We start from the raw sequence: 21,720 nt of genomic DNA on the forward strand, positions 1-21,720 counted from the left end.
ATTGTGCGCTTGATAATAAAACATGAAAGTTGTAGAAAACGTGTCTGAAAGACTGATTCAGCCCACATTCCTCCTCTTGCTGCTCTGCTTGGCCACAATTTGAACCCAAACTTTAAAAAAATAAAAAATAATAGCTTGGCAGATTGTGAACCCAGGTGTTTATTGTCGACTTCTCTTCTTCTTTCCCAGACTGCTGCCGTTTTCAGCCCTGTAACAATTGACCAAATTCAATTCAATTCAAAGAACTGCGTTTGTACTGTGAGGGAACTGCTTGTGCTGAGTGGTTCATGCAAGAAAACACAGTTAGGCTTTGTGGTGAACAGTAAGGATGAGCGATGGAAGGTTGTTATTGATAACACCATGATGACGCGTAACACCATGGGGAAACTAGTAGTCCACCTGCACTACAAAGAGACCATTTTGTTTCTGGGTACAGATGAGAGAAGCACATTTATGTGTTGGTGTAGTGGAGAGAGAGATAGAGAGGGAAGCAAGAAAGCACAGAAGGTCGGAAAAGGGAGGGAGAGTAGCTGAGAGATCAATCCTGTGGAGGGGTGGTTGGGGGGAGGGAGGGAGAAGAGGGAGGGAGAGTAGCTGAGAGATCAATCCTGTGGAGGGGTGGTTGGGGGGAGGGAGGGAGAGGGAGAAGAGGATCAATCCTGGGAGGGGTGGTTGGGGGAGGGAGGGAGAGGAGCTGAGAGATCAATCCTGTGGAGGGGTGGTTGGGGGGAGGGAGGGAGGGAGAAGAGGGAGGGAGAGTAGCTGAGAGATCAATCCTGTGGAGGGGTGGTTGGGGGAGGGAGGAGGGAGAAGAGGGAGGGAGAGTAGCTGAGAGATCAATCCTGTGGAGGGGTGGTTGGGGGGAGGGAAGGAGAAGGGGAGGGAGAGTAGCTGAGAGATCAATCCTTTGGAGGGGTGGTTGGGGGGAGGGAGGTAGAAGAGGGAGAGTAGCTGAGAGATCAACCCTGTGGAGGGGTGGTTGGGGGGAGGGAGGGAGAAGAGGGAGGGAGAGTAGCTGAGAGATCAATCCTGTGGAGGGGTGGTGCGGGGGAGGGAGGGAGAAGAGGGAGAGAGAGTGTGTCTTAGTGTACACTGTAAAAATATAACGTCTCAAAACGCCATGATTGTGTAATGAAACCATGACAAGTAGTGCACCTAAGCTGAGATCTGGTGTTTGGAGGGTGTTTGAATGTAAACCCAATGGAAGTGTTCTGATACACTGAATGGGTTTTAAAACAGAGCTGTCTCAATAAAGTGTCAAAATACCCCCAAATATCTTCTTTTTTTAATATTTTTTTTTAATGTGTGCAAGTCGTTTCAATGATTTGTTAATTTCATTTGACCAAAATAATATGTTTCTCAAAATGTAAGTATATTTCATGAGGATAACAAAAGAGAGAGACAAGGGAGTGATTGAAGTCACTGGAAAACGTTGGTTTTAATTAACATGCATTTCCTATCTTGCCACATCACTCTGTTTTTAGAGGATTGTGGCCCCCAATTTTTTGGAGGACTTTATGATTCTTTTACACAATGTTGTATTCATGTTTGAAGAAAGAAAAGTATATTTCTACATTCGTATTAAGCTTGTTGTGCCATGAGGTGTAATGGATCAGAGCTGTCAAAACTGTCAGGCAAAATGAGGTTCAGTGAGGACAGCACCCAGTCCCACATTCAAGATTGTCAATGGAAGAGGCAAGTGCAGAATCCTCAGTTCTTGCAGTTCAACCTCCAGTTACTGCTGGTGGTTTGAATACTGTGCTTGACAACACCTGCCGAAAGGTATGTAATGGCAAATGAACAAATATAAAAAACGATATTAAACATTAAAACACTTCAGAAAAAGTATGTCATTCTCCACTAAACAGGATTTAAAACATCATAATGATGTTGAGAAGCATTAGAGAAAGGAAACGGCACCGAAAGAGAAGGTATCTAATTCTGCACAAAACACGGAACACCAAAATAGTGTTTTCAACCTTTTCTGTTGGTGCTCCCAGTCCCTGGCAAGGTGTTGCACAATACTTGATTAAGTGGTCTATGTAATGTAATGTAATGTTTCAAAACATCTCAGGATAATGTGCTTCAATACTCCAGCAGAGTTGGTGGCAGCTCAGTTGCCACAGTGTAGAGAGGAGAAGAGTGTAGAGAGGAGAGGAGTGGAGAGAGGAGAGGAGAGGAGTGGAGAGTGCTGTGAGGCCCAACGGTGAGGTGCTGAGTTTCTGATGCCTCTGTCAGTAGGGGACTGCAGCCTGTCTGCAGGGACAGAGAGCAGAGCAGCTCTGCCCTGTGTCACAGTGACACACACACACACACACACACACACACACACACACACACACACACACACACACACACACACACACACACACACACACACACACACACACACACACACACACACACACAGCTATATATATATATACACTCACACACGCACACACACACACACACACACACACACACACACACACACACACACACACACACACACACACACACACACACACACACACACACAGCGCTATATATACACTCACACAGCCAGCCATACCACACAGGGGAATGCATACTGACCGTACTGCACTTCCTTTGAGATGGTTTTGATTGGGTCTTAGGAGAGGAGACAGTGGGGAGTCGGTAGGTATTGAATTCATTATCTATCCTTGTCATGTTTATTGTGAAGGTCAGGTAGTCAAATAGAACAGAACCGGGAGAGAGGTTTACAGTGCAGATTGCATCCCAAGGTGTGTGTGTGTGTGTGTGTGTGTGTGCTTATGTGTGTGCTTATGTGTGTGTGCGACGTTTCATTTTGATAGAGTGCTATACAGCTGATAGATAGCAACATGACTGAAGGAAAAGCAGAGCCCCATATATATGTAAATAGATGTCTCTGAGGAAAAGCATAGCCTCTCCCTTCCCTACTACCAGAACAGTGTTGTTCTACAGTACAGTGTCATCCTGTACATGTCTATCTGTATGTCCTGTCCTGTCTGTGTGCCAGTCTGAGACAGAGTTTGCTGGTTGCTGTAGACATATCTAGGCCAGTGGACACAGCATGGAGAGAAATCCCTCGGTAGCCCAGCATATGCTGCTAGCCTGCTGCTGCCTGTATCAGATCAGTGGGGAGAGGCCGCATCCCAAATGGCACGCGGTTCCCTAAGTAGTGCACTACTTTGGACCAGATCCCTATGGGCCCAGGTCAAAAGGAGTGCACTATGTAGGCAATAGGTTGCCATTTGGGACATGGTGAGTTAGTGCAGAGTATTGATGATCAGAAACAAACTGGTCGATACCTCCTGTTCCCCTTCTCCCACAGACTACTGTTCAGACAGAGAGACACCACAAACAGGTTTATCACACAGCCAAATTGAGATAGATACTTCGAACGGCTACTAACGAATGACTGTAAATATCTCATATTTGATCAATATGTGTAACCATATTGTTACAGCTCGCACTTGTGGGACCACATCTGCTCAAAGGAAATTGCAAGAGCTATAAAATCCTGTGTTACTGTACTACAGGCATCCACACACAATCATATAATCCACAAGATGCGTATTTGGCGGTACACCTGCTTGGTATAGTTACCACGTGAGTAGGGCTCGGTGAACTAGTGGAGGAGAAAGTGGAGACATCAATAATGGAATATGTCTTACCTCCAGAGGACACAGGCAGGGAGCTGGAAACAATAAACACACACACATGCACACACACACACACATAGAAACACACACACACACACACGCTGGGAACAAAGCAGCAACAGGGCAGACCCTTGAACCTCTTACCAATCTCTCCCTGAATAAGAAACTTAAGTGGCCTCATATAATGGCTTCGTTTTCATTCCTAGGGATCTTACCACCAACAGCACGTACTGGCTTTCTGGGACGATGACCTAGGTGCAGAATAGCAGAGATTAACCAATAGCGCGTCGATATGACCTCACAGACAATAATGACCTGTATAATATCTTTGCATACTCGTGCCACCCTTCACTTTCTTCCTCTGATGGCCATGGTAAGAGCATTCCATGTTCTCCGTAAAATGTGTTATATGTCCCTGTGGGTTGTGTTTACCTGTGTAGTTGTGAAAACCTGGCGTCGATACGTAGTGCTACTAAAGAGAGGGAGGGAGGGAGGGAGGGAGGGGGGGGGGGAGAGAACATGGTATAACCCAGGGCCTGAGCTATAAATCAAATCAAATGTATTTATAAAGCCCTTCTTACATCAGCTGATATCTCAAAGTGCTGTACAAAAACCCAGCTTAAAACCCCAAACAGCAAGCATTGCAGGTGTTGAAGCACGTTGGCTAGGAAAAACTCCCTAGAAAGGACAAAACCTAGGAAGAAACCTAGAGAGGAACCAGGCTATGAGGGGTGGCCAGTCTTCTTTTGGCTATGCCGGGTGGAGATTATAACAGAACATGACCAAGATGTTCAAATGTTCATAAATGACCAGCATGGTCAAATAATAGGTCTGGGACAGGTAGCACGTCCGGTGAACAGGGCAGGATTCCATAACCGCAGGCAGAACAGTTGAAACTGGAGCAGCAGCACGGCCAGGTGGACTGGGGACAGCAAGGAGTCATCATTCCAGGTCTCCGCCACGGCACAACCCAAGGGGGGACGCCAACCCAGACAGGAAGATCACATCAGTGACTCAACCCACTCAAGTGACGCACCCCTCCTAGGGACAGCATGAAAGATATAACCCAGTCCCTCAGCTCCTCTCCTGTCATCACAGACGAAGGAAGTGTTTGTGTGCTACAACTCAGCTTCTCTGCTCCCCTGTCAGCCAATATTAACTTACGCTGTCTGTTTTTCTCTCTTTCCCTCTTACGTTCTTTCTTTCCTTCTCTCTCTCTGTCAGGGGGAAGATTCTCTGGGTGCCATGGAGAAGGTGTGTCGCCAGCTGACCTATCACCTGAGCCCACACTCACAGTGGAGAAGGCAGGGCATACTGAAGAGGAAGCCGCAGGCATGGTGAGGAGACAGGGGACATGTTGTGCGTGCGCGCCTACGTGTGTGTGTGTGTATCACATGGGCATGTGGTACCCTCTGATGGGTCACTGGAGCTAGAGAGAAAGTTTGGTCAAAGGCAGCATGCACACACAGAAGAAGCTATGATTATTTATTTATATGTGCGAAGGTTTGTCAAATGTACGTTTCTCATTTCCTAATGTAATTCTGGGTCAGTGTGGACTGGCGCATTCTTTGGCCTACACGCAAAAACTGCAGGCTTGCACGGGGCAGGCCTTTTTTGTTGTTAATCAATGTGATTAGTTTGTGCAAATAAAAGGCTTGACGTGGCGTCTTGGGCCGACGGATCGGACTGAATCATCATTTCACCTGGCATCCTCCCTGATTTCCCAGTTCCTTCCTCAGTGGACAAATCAGAGGAAGTCACGAAAATGCCACATAATCTGGTGTATGTGTCTGACTTGGTCCAGTCTAACTCGACTAAAACAAGACATCCTATGTGTCTGGCTTGGTCCAGTCTAACTCGACTAAAACAAGACATCCTATGTGTCTGGCTTGGTCCAGTCTAACTCGACTAAAACAAGACATCCTGTGTGTGTGTGTGTGTGTGTGTGTGTGTGTGTGTGTGTGTGTGTTTCTGTATAAACCTAATCTAGAGCAAATCTGTGTACACGCGCGCCTTTTCATTCATCATCTACTCCCAGAAGCCTTCACTCTGCCCCTAGCTCTAACTGTTCTACCCGTGAGTACATTGATGAATGGGAGTCATATTTACTCAGCTAAGTGAGTCAGTGAATGACAGCGCCACAGATGGGGGTGTGTGTGTGCTGCACCCTCCCCATCAGTGCTGCAGATCTTCTAACTCTCATAGCTGTGCTGTATACGGCGCAGCTGCTGCACAGTATACAACTGATTATGTAGTGTGTGTGTGTGTGTGTGTGTGTGCATGTGTGTGCGTGTGTGTGTGTGTGTGCATGTGTGTGTGCGCGTGTGCGTGCATGTGTGTATATTCCTGTGTTACAACTTCCAAAGTGTGTTATGGTGTAACTGTTTCCATAAAGCGTGTAATGGGTCCGTTGACCCCGGAGGTGGTTATTACAGGGGCCCAGCGGTGGTGATTATATCCCCAGAGCTCTTGCCTGAGCCTGTTCTCTCAGTGCCACACCACACTCACCACACACACCACACTCACCACACACCACACACACTGGGGTACAGATGTTCCTCAGCTCTCTCTCAGTCCCCAGTCTCTCTTACCTTTACAGCTCTGAGCTCTACTATCGCCTGCTATTGTTCCACAGCGTAATCACCATAGAAATAGGATCCGTAGAAGGGACAATACTACGCCTACGCAGTAGCCCAGACACCAGGGTTCTAATCACGTTAGCACTGTACACGGCTCTGACCATAGAAATATAATTATATTTATATGGCTCTGACAGGACAGTGCAATTACCATATCATTAAAATGATGACTGTTCTGGTCATTGTACTTCTACGGTAATCACAATGGACTTTGGAGATTTATGTACAGTGCTGTGATTAACACCCCTGCTTCTGTGACCTACCTCGTGGGCGTCCTTCCTCTGTACGGTGTCTGTGTGTCTCTCTCTCTCAGGAGAGATGTGTTCTATTTGTCCGTTCTACTGTTTGTCAGATCGAGTCTGATGTCGTTGATTATGTACTGGGTTTTGGACTGGGTGCATAGACCACTAAGGCCAGTTTACTGTCACCCACCAGTATGTCATTTGAGAAGGTTATTGTGACACGGTTTGCTAGTGATGACAACTCCTTCTTGTCACGTAGTCTGAAGTGCCTGGGTCTTATTGTAGAGTAACACGGTGCATGTCAGTGCCTGGGTCCTATTGTAGAGTAACACTGTGCATGTCAGTGCCTGCCGGGTCCTATTGTAGAGTAACACTGTGCATGTCAGTGCCTGGGTTCTATTGTAGAGTAACACTGTGCATGTCAGTGCCTGGTTCCTATTGTAGAGTAACACTGTGCATGTCAGTGCCTGGGTTCTATTGTAGAGTAACACTGTGCATGTCAGTGCCTGGGTCCTATTGTAGAGTAACACTGTGCATGTCAGTGCCTGGGTTCTATTGTAGAGTAACACTGTGCATGTCAGTGCCTGGGTCCTATTGTAGAGTAACACTGTGCATGTCAGTGCATGGGTCCTATTGTAGAGTAACACTGTGCATGTCAGTGCCTGGGTCCTATTGTAGAGTAACACTGTGCATGTCAGTGCCTGGGTCCTATTGTAGAGTAACACTGTGCATGTCAGTGCCTGGGTCCTATTGTAGAGTAACACTGTGCATGTCAGTGCCTGGGTCCTATTGTAGAGTAACACTGTGCATGTCAGTGCCTGGGTCCTATTGTAGAGTAACACTGTGCATGTCAGTGCCTGGGTCCTATTGTAGAGTAACACTGTGCATGTCAGTGCCTGGGTCCTATTGTAGAGTAACACTGTGCATGTCAGTGCCTGGGTCCTATTGTAGAGTAACACTGTGCATGTCAGTGCCTGGGTTCTATTGTAGAGTAACACTGTGCATGTCAGTGCCTGGGTTCTATTGCAGAGTAACACTGTGCATGTCAGTGCCTGCCGGGTCCTAATTGACTCCACCATTCCATCCGTAATTACAGAGGTAACGAGAGGAAACCTCTTTCATATCTCCACCTCACTGCATATAATCAGACCTTGGCTTTAAATACTTTGACTGTTTTCTTTAGTCTTCCTGGACTAACAGGTGGCAGGCTTTTGGGACAATTGGGACTATTCCATTGGCTCTATTGCACAAGACAAACTCAAAGCGAGCCTAGCTAAAATATTTGAAATGATTGCAAATAGTATTTGAACCCAGGTCTGCATATAATGTGTTCTGTAGATCACTTTAGCTTTATCTGCGTGACCCTGTCTCTGTGACCCTGTCTCTGTGACCCTGTCTCCGTGACCCTGTCTCCGTGACCCTGTCTCCGTGACCCTGTCTCCGTGACCCTGTCTCTGTGACCCTGTCTCCGTGACCCTGTCTCCGTGACCCTGTCTCTGTGACCCTGTCTCCGTGACCCTGTCTCTGTGACCCTGTCTCTGTGGTGGAGGAGTCGGAGCCATTAATGCCTTTTGCCATGGGTTACATTAGCCGCTAGCTAATTAGCATGGGGGACAGGAGCACTGGAGGAGAGGGCTCATCTCCTCCTCCTTCTCCTCCTCTGCCGTTGCTGTCTCATACACTCCGCCTCAGCTCTGGACTGGTCATGACCTCGGCACCCACCGCGCACACACAAACACACGAAAGGACACACATACGTTTAGATGGACACACACGTATGGAGACACGCATGTACACACACACACTGCTTCTTGCAGGGGGAACTGCTTGACTGAGTTGTGCCAGCCCCTAAGCCCCATTTCCAGTTCAAATGGTTATTGGTTAAAAAAAGTACTAGGAAACCTAATGAGTGAACTTCCCCTAGTTAGATACTGAACCATAGTCTTGATGAATGTTGAGGATGACTTTGTAATTGGGCAGTGGCTAACTCAGGCTTACACCGGAAATATAATTTGTCCTAGGGGCCTCCCGAGTGGTGCAGCGGCCTAAGGCGTTACTACAGACCCGGGTTCATTCCAGGACTGTGCCAAAACCGGCCGTGGCCGGGAGTCCCATAGGACGGCACACAATTGGCCTCATCGTGCTCTAGAGACTCCTTGTGGCGGGCCGGGTGCCTGCAGGCTCAACCCGGTAGCCAGTTGAACGGTGTTTCCTCCGACGCATTGGTGCGGCTGGCTTCTGGATTAAGCTGGCGGGTGTTAAGGAGCGTGGTTAGGCAGGTCATGTTTCGGAGGACGCATGATTCTACCTTCGCCTCTCCCGAGCCTGTTGGGTGAGTTGCAGCAATGAGACAAGATCAAAAATTGAGGAGATTTAAAATATATATATATATATATATATTGGAATGGAAAAAGAATGTCAAGGTATGAAATGTTGAAAGAGGACTCTAATAAATAGAAACGAGATGTGGTTGTGCCTGTACATTACCATCCTTAAGGTCCTGTGTGGCTTAGTTGGTAGAGCATGGCACTTGCAACGCCAGGGTTGTGGGTTCAATTCCCACAGGGGACCAGTACGCAACTGGTACAATATGATATGCTCTCACTACTGTAAGTCCCTATAGTCCCTTACAGTAGTATGCTAATTGATAATGTTCTTATATGAAGAAAAAAGGATACTAGCTGTTGTTTTTAGAATTTAAAGGCTTTAAGCAGTCTATGCATTGGAGTGAGGATCAGCTAACTAGAAATAACAGCGCTGTTCCCTGCAGCAAGACTGTGTGAACTGACAGTGATGAGAGAACAGATGCTTAGCCACCAAGTAAGCAACTGTCAAATTAAGACTTGTGTGTGTGTGTCAGGCCTACACAAAACAATGAGAAGCCACTGTAATGATCTGAGAAGTAGAGTTGAATGTGGTGATAGAGATAATGAAGCAATAATGGGGGGCCAACCGTAGCTCTGCCCGTCTCCCATAGAGACAGATGACCAGGATAAGGTGAGACACACACACACACACACACAGGGGAAAAGTGATATCATCTTTGCTGCCAATGGACTAGCTGACACCTAAAGTGTAATTTAATACCACACTCATTATATTGCAATGGCACTGTGCTGTCACTAGGGTTGCGTTATGTCACTGAACAATGGTGTCACCAGGTCACCAAGGGTCAGAGATTTGTGTGAAGCTCACTCGACAGGGATTTTAGGGTGGATCTGCAGACTGGAGCTACTATACAAGGGATCATCTTTAATAATGAAACACTAGTCACTGAAATAATGTTTACATAATGTTTACATACTGCTTTACTCAACTCATATGTATATACTGTATTCTGCTCAATGTAATATTTATATCCTAATTCAATTTTTTTACTTCTAGATTTGTGAGTGTTGTTGTGAATCGTTTTTAGATACTACTACACTGTTAGATACTACTGCTCTGTTGGAGCTAGGAACACAAGCATTTCGATACGCCCGCAATAACATCCGCTAAATATGTCTATGTGACCAATAAAATGTGATTTGATTTGATTTGAGATATAAATCTATTGTCTCTCCTTGAGGGGTAAACAGTGATTTACTCTTATTATCATAAACACACATTCATGTGATATAGTTTGTTTGTTATTGGGGTTAAACAGATGAAGAGTGTTTTAATACATTTTGAAACTAGGTTCAAATGAAAAGAAAGGATAAAACTGTGAGCAAAATGTCTTGGTTGGCTCGATCGGTCCCCGTGTGGTATGTAGTATGTGGTACAAGCATTTCGCCACACCCGCAATAATACCTGCTACATATGTGTATGTGACCAATAACATTTGATTTGATCTAAGCCCTAAGGACTCCTGTGTCTGAGAGGAAGAGATCTCGACTCAGCGTTGCTCTAGCATAAAGCGTGGGATTTAATGTGTGTTGTTAGTCGGGGATCTTCTCGAGAAAGGTCCCCATTTGCGGTATGTAGTATCTGAGCCCTGAGGTCCTGACTCCCGTGTCTGAGAGGGAGAGAACGGGCTCAGCGTTGCTCCAGTCTAAAGCGTGGGATTCTGGTCGGGAGCCAGGCTGATAGTGTGGGATTGATGTCCTGTACACCGGTTTCATCTGTTTCTATTTACGTTCTGCTCTGCTTTTTTTTTTAAAGATTTGTTAGTTAAAACTATCAGGGGAGAAGTCACAGAATGCTGAAAGGGAGCCAGAGATTCATCATGAGGTCATAACCCAGGGACCATTGACTTCGACTCATAGACAAATAATAAATGGAACGGATATTTCAGTCAACGCTCCGTGTTGGGTGGGCCGTCAGCCATATTGAGTGTAGACATGACTGTACTGTCAATTGTACACTGTCTGAAAGATGTTCCCATTCCAGTAATTCCATTTGTTTGCTACGACCCAATTCCCATAAAAATCCATTAGCTTGAGAGAAGTTATAAAACTTTTAGTTTGAAGTAATTAATACCAAAACAAGATCTGGACTGATTTAGCAGCATAAGTGGGACTACACCATGTCTCAATGTTGTTGACGGATTTGAGCGGAGTGCTTGACCCCATAGAATTAGAATTATAATGGATATTCACGTTCAAGTCAATGTTCTGTGATTAGTCCCTTCTTGTAATTCTATGCCTGGACCAACTAATAAATGGGTTTCTTTGGCTCACATCCTAGCACTACACAGCCATTGGAAGGGAGATTTACAATTGTTACGGTTGAGTAATAATTGGGGTCCAGACCTAATTCTGCCTCACATGCATTGTATTGTTTTCATTTGTACCTGGAAGACGTTCAAGTCTGATCTCACTTTTGCCTTTTTATGGCATAAAATGCAGAGCAGGCCTTTGTTCAGTTTAGTTTATTCACTGCCAAGCACAAGACTTCTGCTGTGCTGTGAGTGTATTTTCACTTTGGAACATGTTGTTTTTCTTCTTCTGTCCCCCGAGGCCTGGATTATCTGGACTCACTTCTTTCTTTCTATTTACCTCCACTTTCTTTCTATTTACCTCCACTTTCTGTCTTTCTATTTTCCTCCACTTTCTTTCTAATTACCCTCCACTTTCTTTCTGTTTACCTCCACTTTCTTTCTATTTATCTCCACTTTCTTTCTATTTACCTCCACTTTCTTTCTATTTATCTCCACTTTCTTTCTATTTATCTCCATTTTCTTTCTATTTATCTCCACTTTCTTTCTATTTACCTCCACTTTCTTTCTATTTATCTCCACTTTCTTTCTATTTATCTCCACTTTTTTTCTATTTACCTCCACTTTCTTTCTATTTATCTCCACTTTCTTTCTATTTATCTCCACTTTTTTTCTATTTACCTCCACTTTCTTTCTATTTATCTCCACTTTCTTTCTATTTATCTCCACTTTCTTTCTAGTTTTCATTTCATTCAGTGGTGATTTTTAGGTTGAGAGTCTCCAAACTGAGCAAACAACATTGCCAATCAGCCTTTTACTTCTTGTTGTAAAGTAAGTCGTCTTGGCTTGTGCAAGCTGAAACAGCTCATAGGAGTGGCATCTCCTGTTTCTATAGCATGAGGCGGCTTGATGTACAAATACACCCCCCTGGGCAGCGAACTAGTCTATCGCAGGGCCTTACCCCCAATCTATTTCCCTAATGCTGAGTGCCAAGCAGAGACGCATCAGGTTCCATTTTTACAGTCTTTGGTATGACTTGGCATTGAACTCCCAAACGTCCAATCTCTGGGCAAATACTCTAACCACAAGGCCACTGCATTGTCTACTGCTTGTTGACTGGTGTCAAAAAAGACCCCTCTGTATCTCCTCCGAAATCATCCAAACTCACATCATAGTGACCAAATTGAAAGACACTCCACACCTGAGTGTCAACCACAGTATTAAGACACAAGCTTATGCCAAAACGCGTGAACACTCTAGCTGTGCCACAGAGAGCCACTTCTTTGTTTCGGTGAGGTTGGCAGAAAATCTCCCTCAGTTCACATCTCATCGCATTTGTTTGTTTGGATCATATGGACAGATTTACAAACTGAAACGCAACACGGACGGGCAGACTACTAATTATGCAGAAACTTAAACATCTCTCTCTCTCTCCCCAGCTCTCCTCCTCTTATCATCTCTCTGCTAACCTTCCCATGTAAGTGGGTGAACCCATTTCTCACCCCTCTGCCCCTCAGCACATGAAGTGTCAGGAAATGGTGAAAACAACCGTATTACAGATAGTAATGTAATTAATCTACCTACCTGTCGCTATGCCTGGGGCTCCATGCTCCTGCTGTCCTTGTCTCATCACAGGCTCTTCTAACGGTCTTGTAATGTAATATCCTTCCCGTCAGGGGGATGTTGCTCTCGGAGATAGCTCACCCTGATAGTTTTATTGACTGTATGATATATGGACCTTTACCATGTTTTGTGCTTGGGAAAATTACAATTTGCATACACATTTTGCATTGGAGATATTAAATAGATTTACCTACAGTTTGGTCAACACGCATCATGACATGTAACTGATTACTTCTCCCCCCCTTTCACTCCCAGTCTCAAGGTGATGCTGTCGACGCCTCCCTCTAACGGGGCGCTGGACCTTTCGGGGATCCCCTTGACGGTGCGTGACATGGAGCGCCTGTGTGCCTACCTGCAGCGCCACGCGCCCATCATCTGCAGCCTGGAGCTGGGCTTCACCGAGCTCACCGACGACGCCTTCCTCCTCCTCCTGCCCACGCTGGGTGCGCTGCCCCGGCTGGAGACCCTGGCCCTCAACGGCAACCGGCTGACCCGTGCCGTCCTCAAGGAGCTGACGGACAGCCTTAAGGACCCGGCCAGCTTCCCCAGTGTCACGTGGATCGACCTGGGCAACAACGTGGACATCTTCTCCCTGCCCCAGCCTTTCCTGGTGAGTCTGAGGAAGCGCTGCCCCAAGCAGGGCAACCTGCCCACCATCCTGGAGTTTGGTGAGAGCCAGGCCAGCGAGCCCGAGGGGAGGGTGGGGGATGATGACGATGACAGGGATGACATCAACAGGACAGAGAGCATGGATGAGCTGAGGTCGGAGGTGGAGATGGACGGAGAGACGGAGATTGAGGAGATGATGGAAGAGTTGTTGGACTTTGACCTGGAGGTGCAGGGGAAGGAGGACGAGATCGAGGACAGCATGTGGACAATGGAAGAGCAGAGGAGGGAGGAGACACGGGGACAGGGAATTAAGAAGATGGCGGAGCTAGAGGAGGAAGACACACAGAGTCAGTCTTCCCACTTGTCGTGCTCCAGCCAATCGCAGCATTCTTCTGGAGTGGTTGAACTGATGAAGGAGGAAGAAGGAGAGGAGGGGACTGATCACTTAGACCCCCTGACCTGAGCAAGAACCCCGGTCCACTCTGCTTGGAACTTCCCCTCCCACGTTTTGTCTAGAATGAGAAGAGAGCAGTACCAGCAAGCAGTGAACGTTCGTATAACGTTAGGTAACATTCTTGGAATGCATAGGTAACCGGAAATTGTTTCCTGGGTTGGACATCTGGGGGAGGGGCTCTGTCATCTCAACCGACTGGAATGGTTCCGGAATAACCAACCGATCTGGGTGGACTGTTCGTCCACGGATGCACAGTTTAGGGAGATGACAATCCAGGTTGAAAGCGGACTTTTGTGATAACTCTTATTGTTGTTTCATTATGAATTAGGATTATAATCCTCTGTAGTAAAGAGTAATAGATATATTATATATCAAATGTAGAAAACAAATAAACATTTTCTAATGTACATGTGGCTATGTCATATCTGGCACGTATGAGATATTTCGTTCAGGTTTTACTCCCTGCTCACCCTGTCCTATAGATGGATGAATGCCTATGTGCCTGTCACTTGTTCCCCTCTTGGTGGAGAGACTGTATGTCAGAGAGAGAGACAGACAGATGGCTGACGGATGGATGGATAGACAAACAGACTGGAATAAAGACAGAAGAAGAGTGGTAATTCCCTCTGATACTACAGTACGTCTGTCTCTCTATCTCTCTGACCAGCACTCTCTTCACCAATCCGACCTACCCAGTATTTTTTTTATGCATATGCATGCTCCAGTGTGTCGATTTCCGATGTGATCTGAGTGCAGCGAGAGTACCTTTTAAACAAGTGCTATTGGCGGAAAGAATTGATGGAAACCAAAAAAAAAGATTGGTTGTAAGGCGGGTTAAAAGATGCTGACTATAAGGCTCATGATTGTAAAGCATGTGAGGGAGGAGTCTGTTACTGTGACGAAAAGCACTGTTTAGGCTAAGGAAAAGGGCATAGGTGCTACGGTGACAGGCGCTACGGCGACAGGAGCTATAACAACCCATCTTCAGCAGCCTCACTTGTTCCCTTTATCCCTGCCAGTCATGTCGAGTGCACGTATCACTTATAACCGTTGTATCAACACGTTTAATGGGATTTTGTTGTGTGGTTACGACAATGCCATCTAACATGGACTGTCTCTAGGCTACGGCTATAGAACATTCCCTCATTCTCAGTAAATATGTAGCTCTCGCACAGCGTATGTTTCCCCATTTGTAACAACGGTCTAATAAAACGCTTTAAGAATTAGGATTATGCGCTTCATCTCCTTTGTTAATTGTGTATGTGAGGTACCTTATGCCTTTAAGGGTTATGTGTTTGGGTCCAGATATTCAATGTCAGTTCTCAGAAGTGTAATTCCTCAAAACTATTATCATCCCCCAAACAGATAGACATTTGTGCTGATAATGTGGTTACTATACTGTAAATGAGAAGAGTGTGTATTCTGTTCACCCGGGCTACTCCTATCTGAGACATGTCTTATTCATTCAAGTCTTTCTTATTTCAGGGAGAGTCCAGTTGAACACAACGTTGTGTGTATGTGGGCCTGTAGGAGAGGTCATAGACGAGTTCACTGTCTGTGTTCCACTGTGTCTCCGATGAATATCTCTGTGCGAGTGCTTTGTCTGTCGGGGTGCCGTCTCTTGTGTCTCGGTGGCTGGTTTTGGGAGTACAGACTCAACTGCTTCCTTAGGCCCCCCAGACGGTGTGTAACAGTCACCAGAGACACTGCTAACAGTGATTAGAATTGGAAGACGTTTCTCTGGAACTCAGTACATATTATCTGTCATACTGAGGAGATGTGATAATGCAGTTTCTTTGTATACTACCTGTAAAACCTTTTAGAACATCTACTCATTCAAGTTTATTTTGTGACTATTGTCTACATTGCAGAATAATAGTGAAGGCATCACACCTATGAAATAACACACATGGAATCATGTAGTAACCAAAAAAAGTGCTAAACAAATCCAAATATATTTTAGATTTGAGATTCTTTAAATAGCCACCCTTTGCCATGATTACATATTTGCACACTCTTGGCATTCTCTCAAACAGGTTCACTTGGAATGCTCTTCCAACAGTCTTGAAGGAGTTCCCACATATGCTGAGCACTTGTTGGCTGCTTTTCCTTCCCTCTGCGGTCCGACTCATCCCAAACCATCTCAATTTGGTTGAAATCGGGGGATTATGGAGGCCAGGTCATCTGATGCAGCACTCCAACACTCTCCTTCTTGGTAAAATATCCATTACACAGCCTGGAGGTGTGTTGGTTGTTGTCCTGTTGAAAAACAAATGATAGTCCCACTAAGCCCAAACCAGATGGGATGGCGTATCGCTGGAAAATGCTGTGGTAGCCATGCTGGTAAAGTGTGCCTTGAATTCTAAATAGATCACAGTGTTAACAGCAAAGCACCCCCACACCATAACACCTCCTCCTCCATGCTTTACGGGGGGGAAATACACATGTGGAGATCATCCATTCACCCACACCGTGTCTCACAAAGACACGGCATTTGGAACCAAAAAATCTCTATTTTGGACTCCAGACTAAAGGACACATTTCTACCAGTCTATTGTCCATTGCTCGTGTTTCTTGGCCCAAGCAAACCTCTTCTTATTATTGGTGTCCTTTAGTAGTGGTTTCTTTGCAGCCTTTTGACCATGAAGGCCAGATTCACACAGCCCCCTTTGAACAGTTGATGTTGAGATGTGTCTGTTACTTGAACTCTGTGAAGCATTTATTTGGGCTGCAATTTCTGAGGCTGGTAACTCAAATGAACTTATCCTCTGCAGCAGAGGTCACTCTGGGGCAAACTACCTGCCCTCCAGGACAACCAAAGGCACCCGATGTCAAAGGAAGGCCAAAAAGAGATCACCAAGGACAACAAACACCCGAGCCACTGCCTGTTCACCCTGCTATCATCCAGAAGGCGAGGTCAGTACAGGTGCATCAAAGCTAGGACCGAGAGACTGAAAAACAGCTTCTATCTCAAGGCCATCAGACTGTTAAACAGCCATCACTAACATATAGAGGCTGCTGCCAACATACACACTCAAATCTCTGGCCACTTTAACAAAGGTATAAAGGTATCACTAGTCACTTTAAATAACGGCACTTTAATAATGTCTACATACCCTACATTACTCATCTCATATGTATATACTGTATTCTGTACCATCTACGGTATCTTGCCTATGCCGCACGGCCATCGCGCATTCATATATGTATACATACATATTCTTGTTCATCCCTTTACACTTGTGTGTAAGGTAGTCGTTGTGAATTTGTTTGATTACTTGTTAAATATTACTGCACTGTCAACTAGAAGCACAAGCATTTCGCTACACTCACATTAACATCTGCTAACCATGTGTATGTGACCAATCAAATTTGATTTGATTTTGGGTCTTCCAATCCTGTGGCGGCCCTCATGAGAGCTAGTTTCATCATAGCACTTGACTGCATTTGAAGAAACCTCCAAATTTCTTGACATTTTCCGTATCGACTGACTTTCATGTCTTAAAGTAATGATGGACTGTAGTTTCTCTTTGCTTTTTTGAGCTGTTCTTGCCATAATATGGAATTGGTCAATTACCAAAAAGTCTATATTCTGTATGCCACCCCTACCTTGTCACAACACAACTGATAAGCTCAAATGCAATAAGAAGGAAAGGAAATTCCACAAAATAACTTTTAAGAAGGCACACCTGTTAATTGAAATGCATTCCAGGTGACTACCTCATGAAGCTGGTTGAGAGAATGCCAAAGCTGTCATCAGGGTGGCTATTTGAACAATCTCAAATTTAATATATATTTAGAGTTGTTTAACACTTTTTTTGGTTACTACATGATTCCATATGTGTTATTTCATATTTGTGATGTCTTCACTATTATTATACAATGTAGAAAATAGTAAAAACCCTTGAATGAGTAGGCGTTCTAAAACTTTTGACCGGTAGTGTATACTTGTTTGTTTGGGAATCTTTGTTTGTTTGTTTGGGAATCTCTGGCAACTCTCTCCTAACTGTCCACAGTTACTGCCCACAGGACTGCAATTTCCCCTCCCAAACCAGTGGATGATTATTAGTGGAATATTAAATCAAAACAAGCTAAATGTGCCTGGGTTTAAAAAAAATCAAAAATACAAATAACCAAAGGTGTGTACTGTAATTTCTAGACTTGCGTGTAATTGAATTTCGCTATTATCTCTCTCTCTGAAAGGAAAATGAGTTTTTTTCTCTGTCTCTCTGTCTCTCTCTCTCTGTTCCTTGCTCTCTCAGTTTAGGTGATGAATTGTAAAGGAAACTTCTGTGTATTTCCATTAAATGAAAACTAAATGACTTGCTGTCTTGCCAATGCGATGAAATAAAAACCTTAAATACTGTATTCTGGTAAACATATCTGTTTCTTCTTTTTCTGCATGTTTTCTCTATTATACTATCAGTCTTTCCCCTCTTCTTGGTCTCATTATATTGTAACAGATTATGAATAAAATGCCTGAGCAGTGAGTTGCAGTAAATAATCCCTAATTCTCTGCCTGAAAATATTTTGGAATGTTGCCTTGGACTTCAGCTCCAAATTTCCTCCCAAAGCACTTTCTTTTCCCAGAATAACTTTGCATTTTTCCCATATATGGAGTTCCAGTGCTATTTCTTGGATCAATAACTAGAGCAGTCTGTCTCTCCCACTAGCACAGACAATGAACAAACAAAGACTTAGACGCATTGAGTTGGTAACAGAGTTGGAGGTGGACACACAGATGGGGTGCGGGTGCTGCTCTGCTGACCCCCTAGCAGACCAGTTGTTCTGTGATTCTCTGCACGATCCATCCAGAGTCCAGAAGATGTAACACAGTGCTCCAGAGTCAGGGTTTTGCAGGCAATCTGGGTCGTCTCACACTAGGTGGCCACAATAAATGTAGCTAGTTTCCATCGCATCAGTCCAGATATGCAAATTCAGGAAAACCCCAGATGCCTAAGACATATATTCAGGAAAACCACAAATGCCTTCTTAATCTTTTTTTTAGTGAGGAATGAGGAAGAAAAGGTGGTTGGAAAGGATTTTTTTTACTTAAAGAAGGTACTTCAAGGGACATTTGTGAGTGCCACTTCCTAGGGAGCTATTGCTCCAACCGAACTACACCAGATCCAGTTTTGATTTTTCTAATGATACCATTGGAATGATGCCCAGAAAATTATATTGAAAACACATTTTTTTTTTGCACTCTTTTGGATCTCTGGTATTAGACTGACATCTGGTGGTCACTTTGGAAACATCATAAAAGTGAAAACAAAGAGCGACTGCCTCTGGAAAGCAGCATCTTGTTTTGAAAATGTCCTGTGTGGCATCGACATGAGCCAGAAACATGCGTTCTAGTGTAATTTATTATAGCTCTGCATGCGACCAAATCGTAATGCACATGGTCAACTTGGTTTGACATTTGATGACATCCCTATGGGACAAGTTAAGGATTATCAGTTAACACAAGAGACACGCACATTAAACCTCCCCCCAAGACAACTCTCGTTTCTTTACCATGACTGCTGCATTTCAGCTCCCTTTCAAGTGAATTAAAGTCAATTGAGACCAAGGGGCCAGAGTTCCGGTCTAGAAGCACAGTTTCGACTTCTCCTACAGACTTGCTTCGGTATTACAGTTAAACTGACGCCCGGCCCAGAAAGACCATTTCCATAGACGGCCACATAGGGAAGTCAGATTATAAAATTCCTTAAGACACAGGAGCTGGTTGAAACACATTGGTGGGAGTGGCGAGGTGTGGCTCCATGGCAGGAGCCGGTATAGTAGGCCCCACTACTAACTTGAGTACCATGGACTGAGCAGGCTGGATCTGGAGGGGTGCTCCATCAGCACAGTGGAGGGGTGCTCCATCAGCACAGTGGAGGGGTGCTCCATCACCGGTCCAAGTCATCAACTTCTTGGGCAGCTTGGTGGCACAGCTCCTCGTTCTCCCCCTCTGAGACATCTTTCAGTTGTAAGAGGAGACAACTGTTGAAGGACTGTCTGTGACAGTCAGGTGACAACTGGCAGTGTCCATCAATTAAGTACTGGCGATAGTTGTCAGGTGGTCTGTAGGAACCTTCCGTTTTCCTGACTGCTTCAATTAGCTCATCAGTCTCGTCATTCTGGTTGTGTAAACGCAGTGAGCCTTCCAGTCATCACTAGCGGTCCACGCTCAGGTCGATTCTGATCCCGGTGATCTCTGGTCGAGATTCGATGCTGATCTTGCCAATCTCTGGTTGAGGTTAGTCTAAGGTGGGAACCTGGTGAATTAGCCGCCGGTAAAAAGTCTGAGTCTCTGTCCTCTATTCTGCTGGTCAGCCTGGGTGATGACTCGGACCGGTGATGAGTCGTTGAAGGGGACTGCAGGATGTATTCCATCTCAAGTGCTCAAGAAAGCCCTCTAGCTGTTCCCCCTAGTAGGAGTGGTGTGCTGTTGTGTGTGGTGGTCTGTGCCTTGACTCATAGCCATCTTCGTAATTATCAAGATATTTTGGCAGGTGAGCTGGTCGCCGTGGACAGACCACATCTTGTGGAGGATTTTGTATGTTAACTGGCATCCTTGGGCTGTAAGGAGTTACTGGATTCGGCTCCAAGGACCATGAAAAATATGTGTAGGTTGTCAAATCTAAGTACCATTCAAATAGGAGGGAAACCGTAGGTGCTGGGTTTAGGCCGGTAGTAACCACTACTGTCAGGTTATATTAGAACAACAAGGAGGCAGTACTCCAGTTTAAGGGGTTTTAATGGACAGAAAATATCCACACACACACAGGTCTGAGCACTCGTGAAACTGACAGATTATGGATGTTTAGCTGCACATACAATAAAACATCAGAACAGCAAAGGTATGTGACGTCATGCAGGAGGATGAGTAGCAGGAGGGAAAATGCAGTACTTGTCAGGATAGGGAAAGAACATGTCTGACACCTGCCCTGTCAGTGCTGGGGTCTTGCACTGAATGTCCCGGGAATCTAGGTTGCTGATCGGCTAACATAATAATAATTGGCGTGACCTTGACCAATAAGAACTAAAATACATTTCGGACCTTCTGAAAGGGGGCTGAGCTGCGTGACAACAACAAAAAACACCAGTAGAATGTGCCAGAACAGATTACTGAAGCTGGCCGTTTGAACAAAACCCATCACTGTGATGTATTAATCCATTGACTGGCCATCCCTACATGTACGATGTCAAACCCACTGCCTCACAATCATATACAAATCCCCCCTCGGCAAGACCCCCCTTTATATCAGCTCACAACTAAGACTCCCCACCACCAACAGCAACCTGAAATCCAGCAATTATATAAACCTGGCAATCCTCAAGTCCCTCGTATCTTTGTTGAAACTGATTTTCAATTCTCCGCAGAGAGAGTCTGGACCATCCTTCAAAAAACACTGAAACTAAGCTCTTTTGTGTTCATTGGTACTTTTAAAAACAAACTGTCTGAGATTTTAAAGGTACACTATGCAGAAATCTCTCTGCCTTTTCCTGGTTGCTAAAATTCTAATAGTTTGCCAAATTTCAGTTAATGTGACAAAACAACCAAGTATAGTGTAGAGAATCATTGTACCATCTAAACCGCTGTGAAATATGTATTCTATAACCAAAAATATTGTATTTTCAGCTGTTTAAATCTGGTGTACAAAACCAAAAGTAAAAGATGCAAAAAATGAAACCTCAGATCATGAAGCATAGAAATAGCCACATAGAACATATCTACTGCTTCTTAGACTTGCTTTCAACTCGATTGCCAGATCTATAACTCGTATTTCTATGTGAATTTGGTTTGGTCGCCCAAAAAGTTACATATTGCAACTTTAACTGATAACTGCATGTGTTTCCCCCTGCCTCTTAAATG

The 21,720-nt window shown here is 44.9% G+C and overlaps 1 protein-coding gene across 1 annotated transcript in view; it reads left to right on the top strand.

Annotated features, from left to right (window-relative positions):
* The window catches only part of LOC135546182 (leucine-rich repeat-containing protein 75A-like), a 28,583-nt gene extending 12,852 nt beyond the window's left edge, over positions 1-15,731 (top strand). Inside the window, exons 3-4 of the mRNA XM_064974394.1 lie at positions 4,875-4,987; positions 13,049-15,731. Of these exons, the coding sequence (XP_064830466.1) occupies positions 4,875-4,987; positions 13,049-13,865 (930 nt within the window). The 3' untranslated portion in view covers positions 13,866-15,731. The remainder of the gene's footprint in view (positions 1-4,874; positions 4,988-13,048) is intronic.
* Positions 15,732-21,720: the final 5,989 nt, after the last annotated feature.

Source organism: Oncorhynchus masou, chromosome 9 (assembly GCF_036934945.1).
Source record: "Oncorhynchus masou masou isolate Uvic2021 chromosome 9, UVic_Omas_1.1, whole genome shotgun sequence".
Taxonomy (NCBI): Eukaryota; Metazoa; Chordata; class Actinopteri; order Salmoniformes; family Salmonidae; genus Oncorhynchus; species Oncorhynchus masou.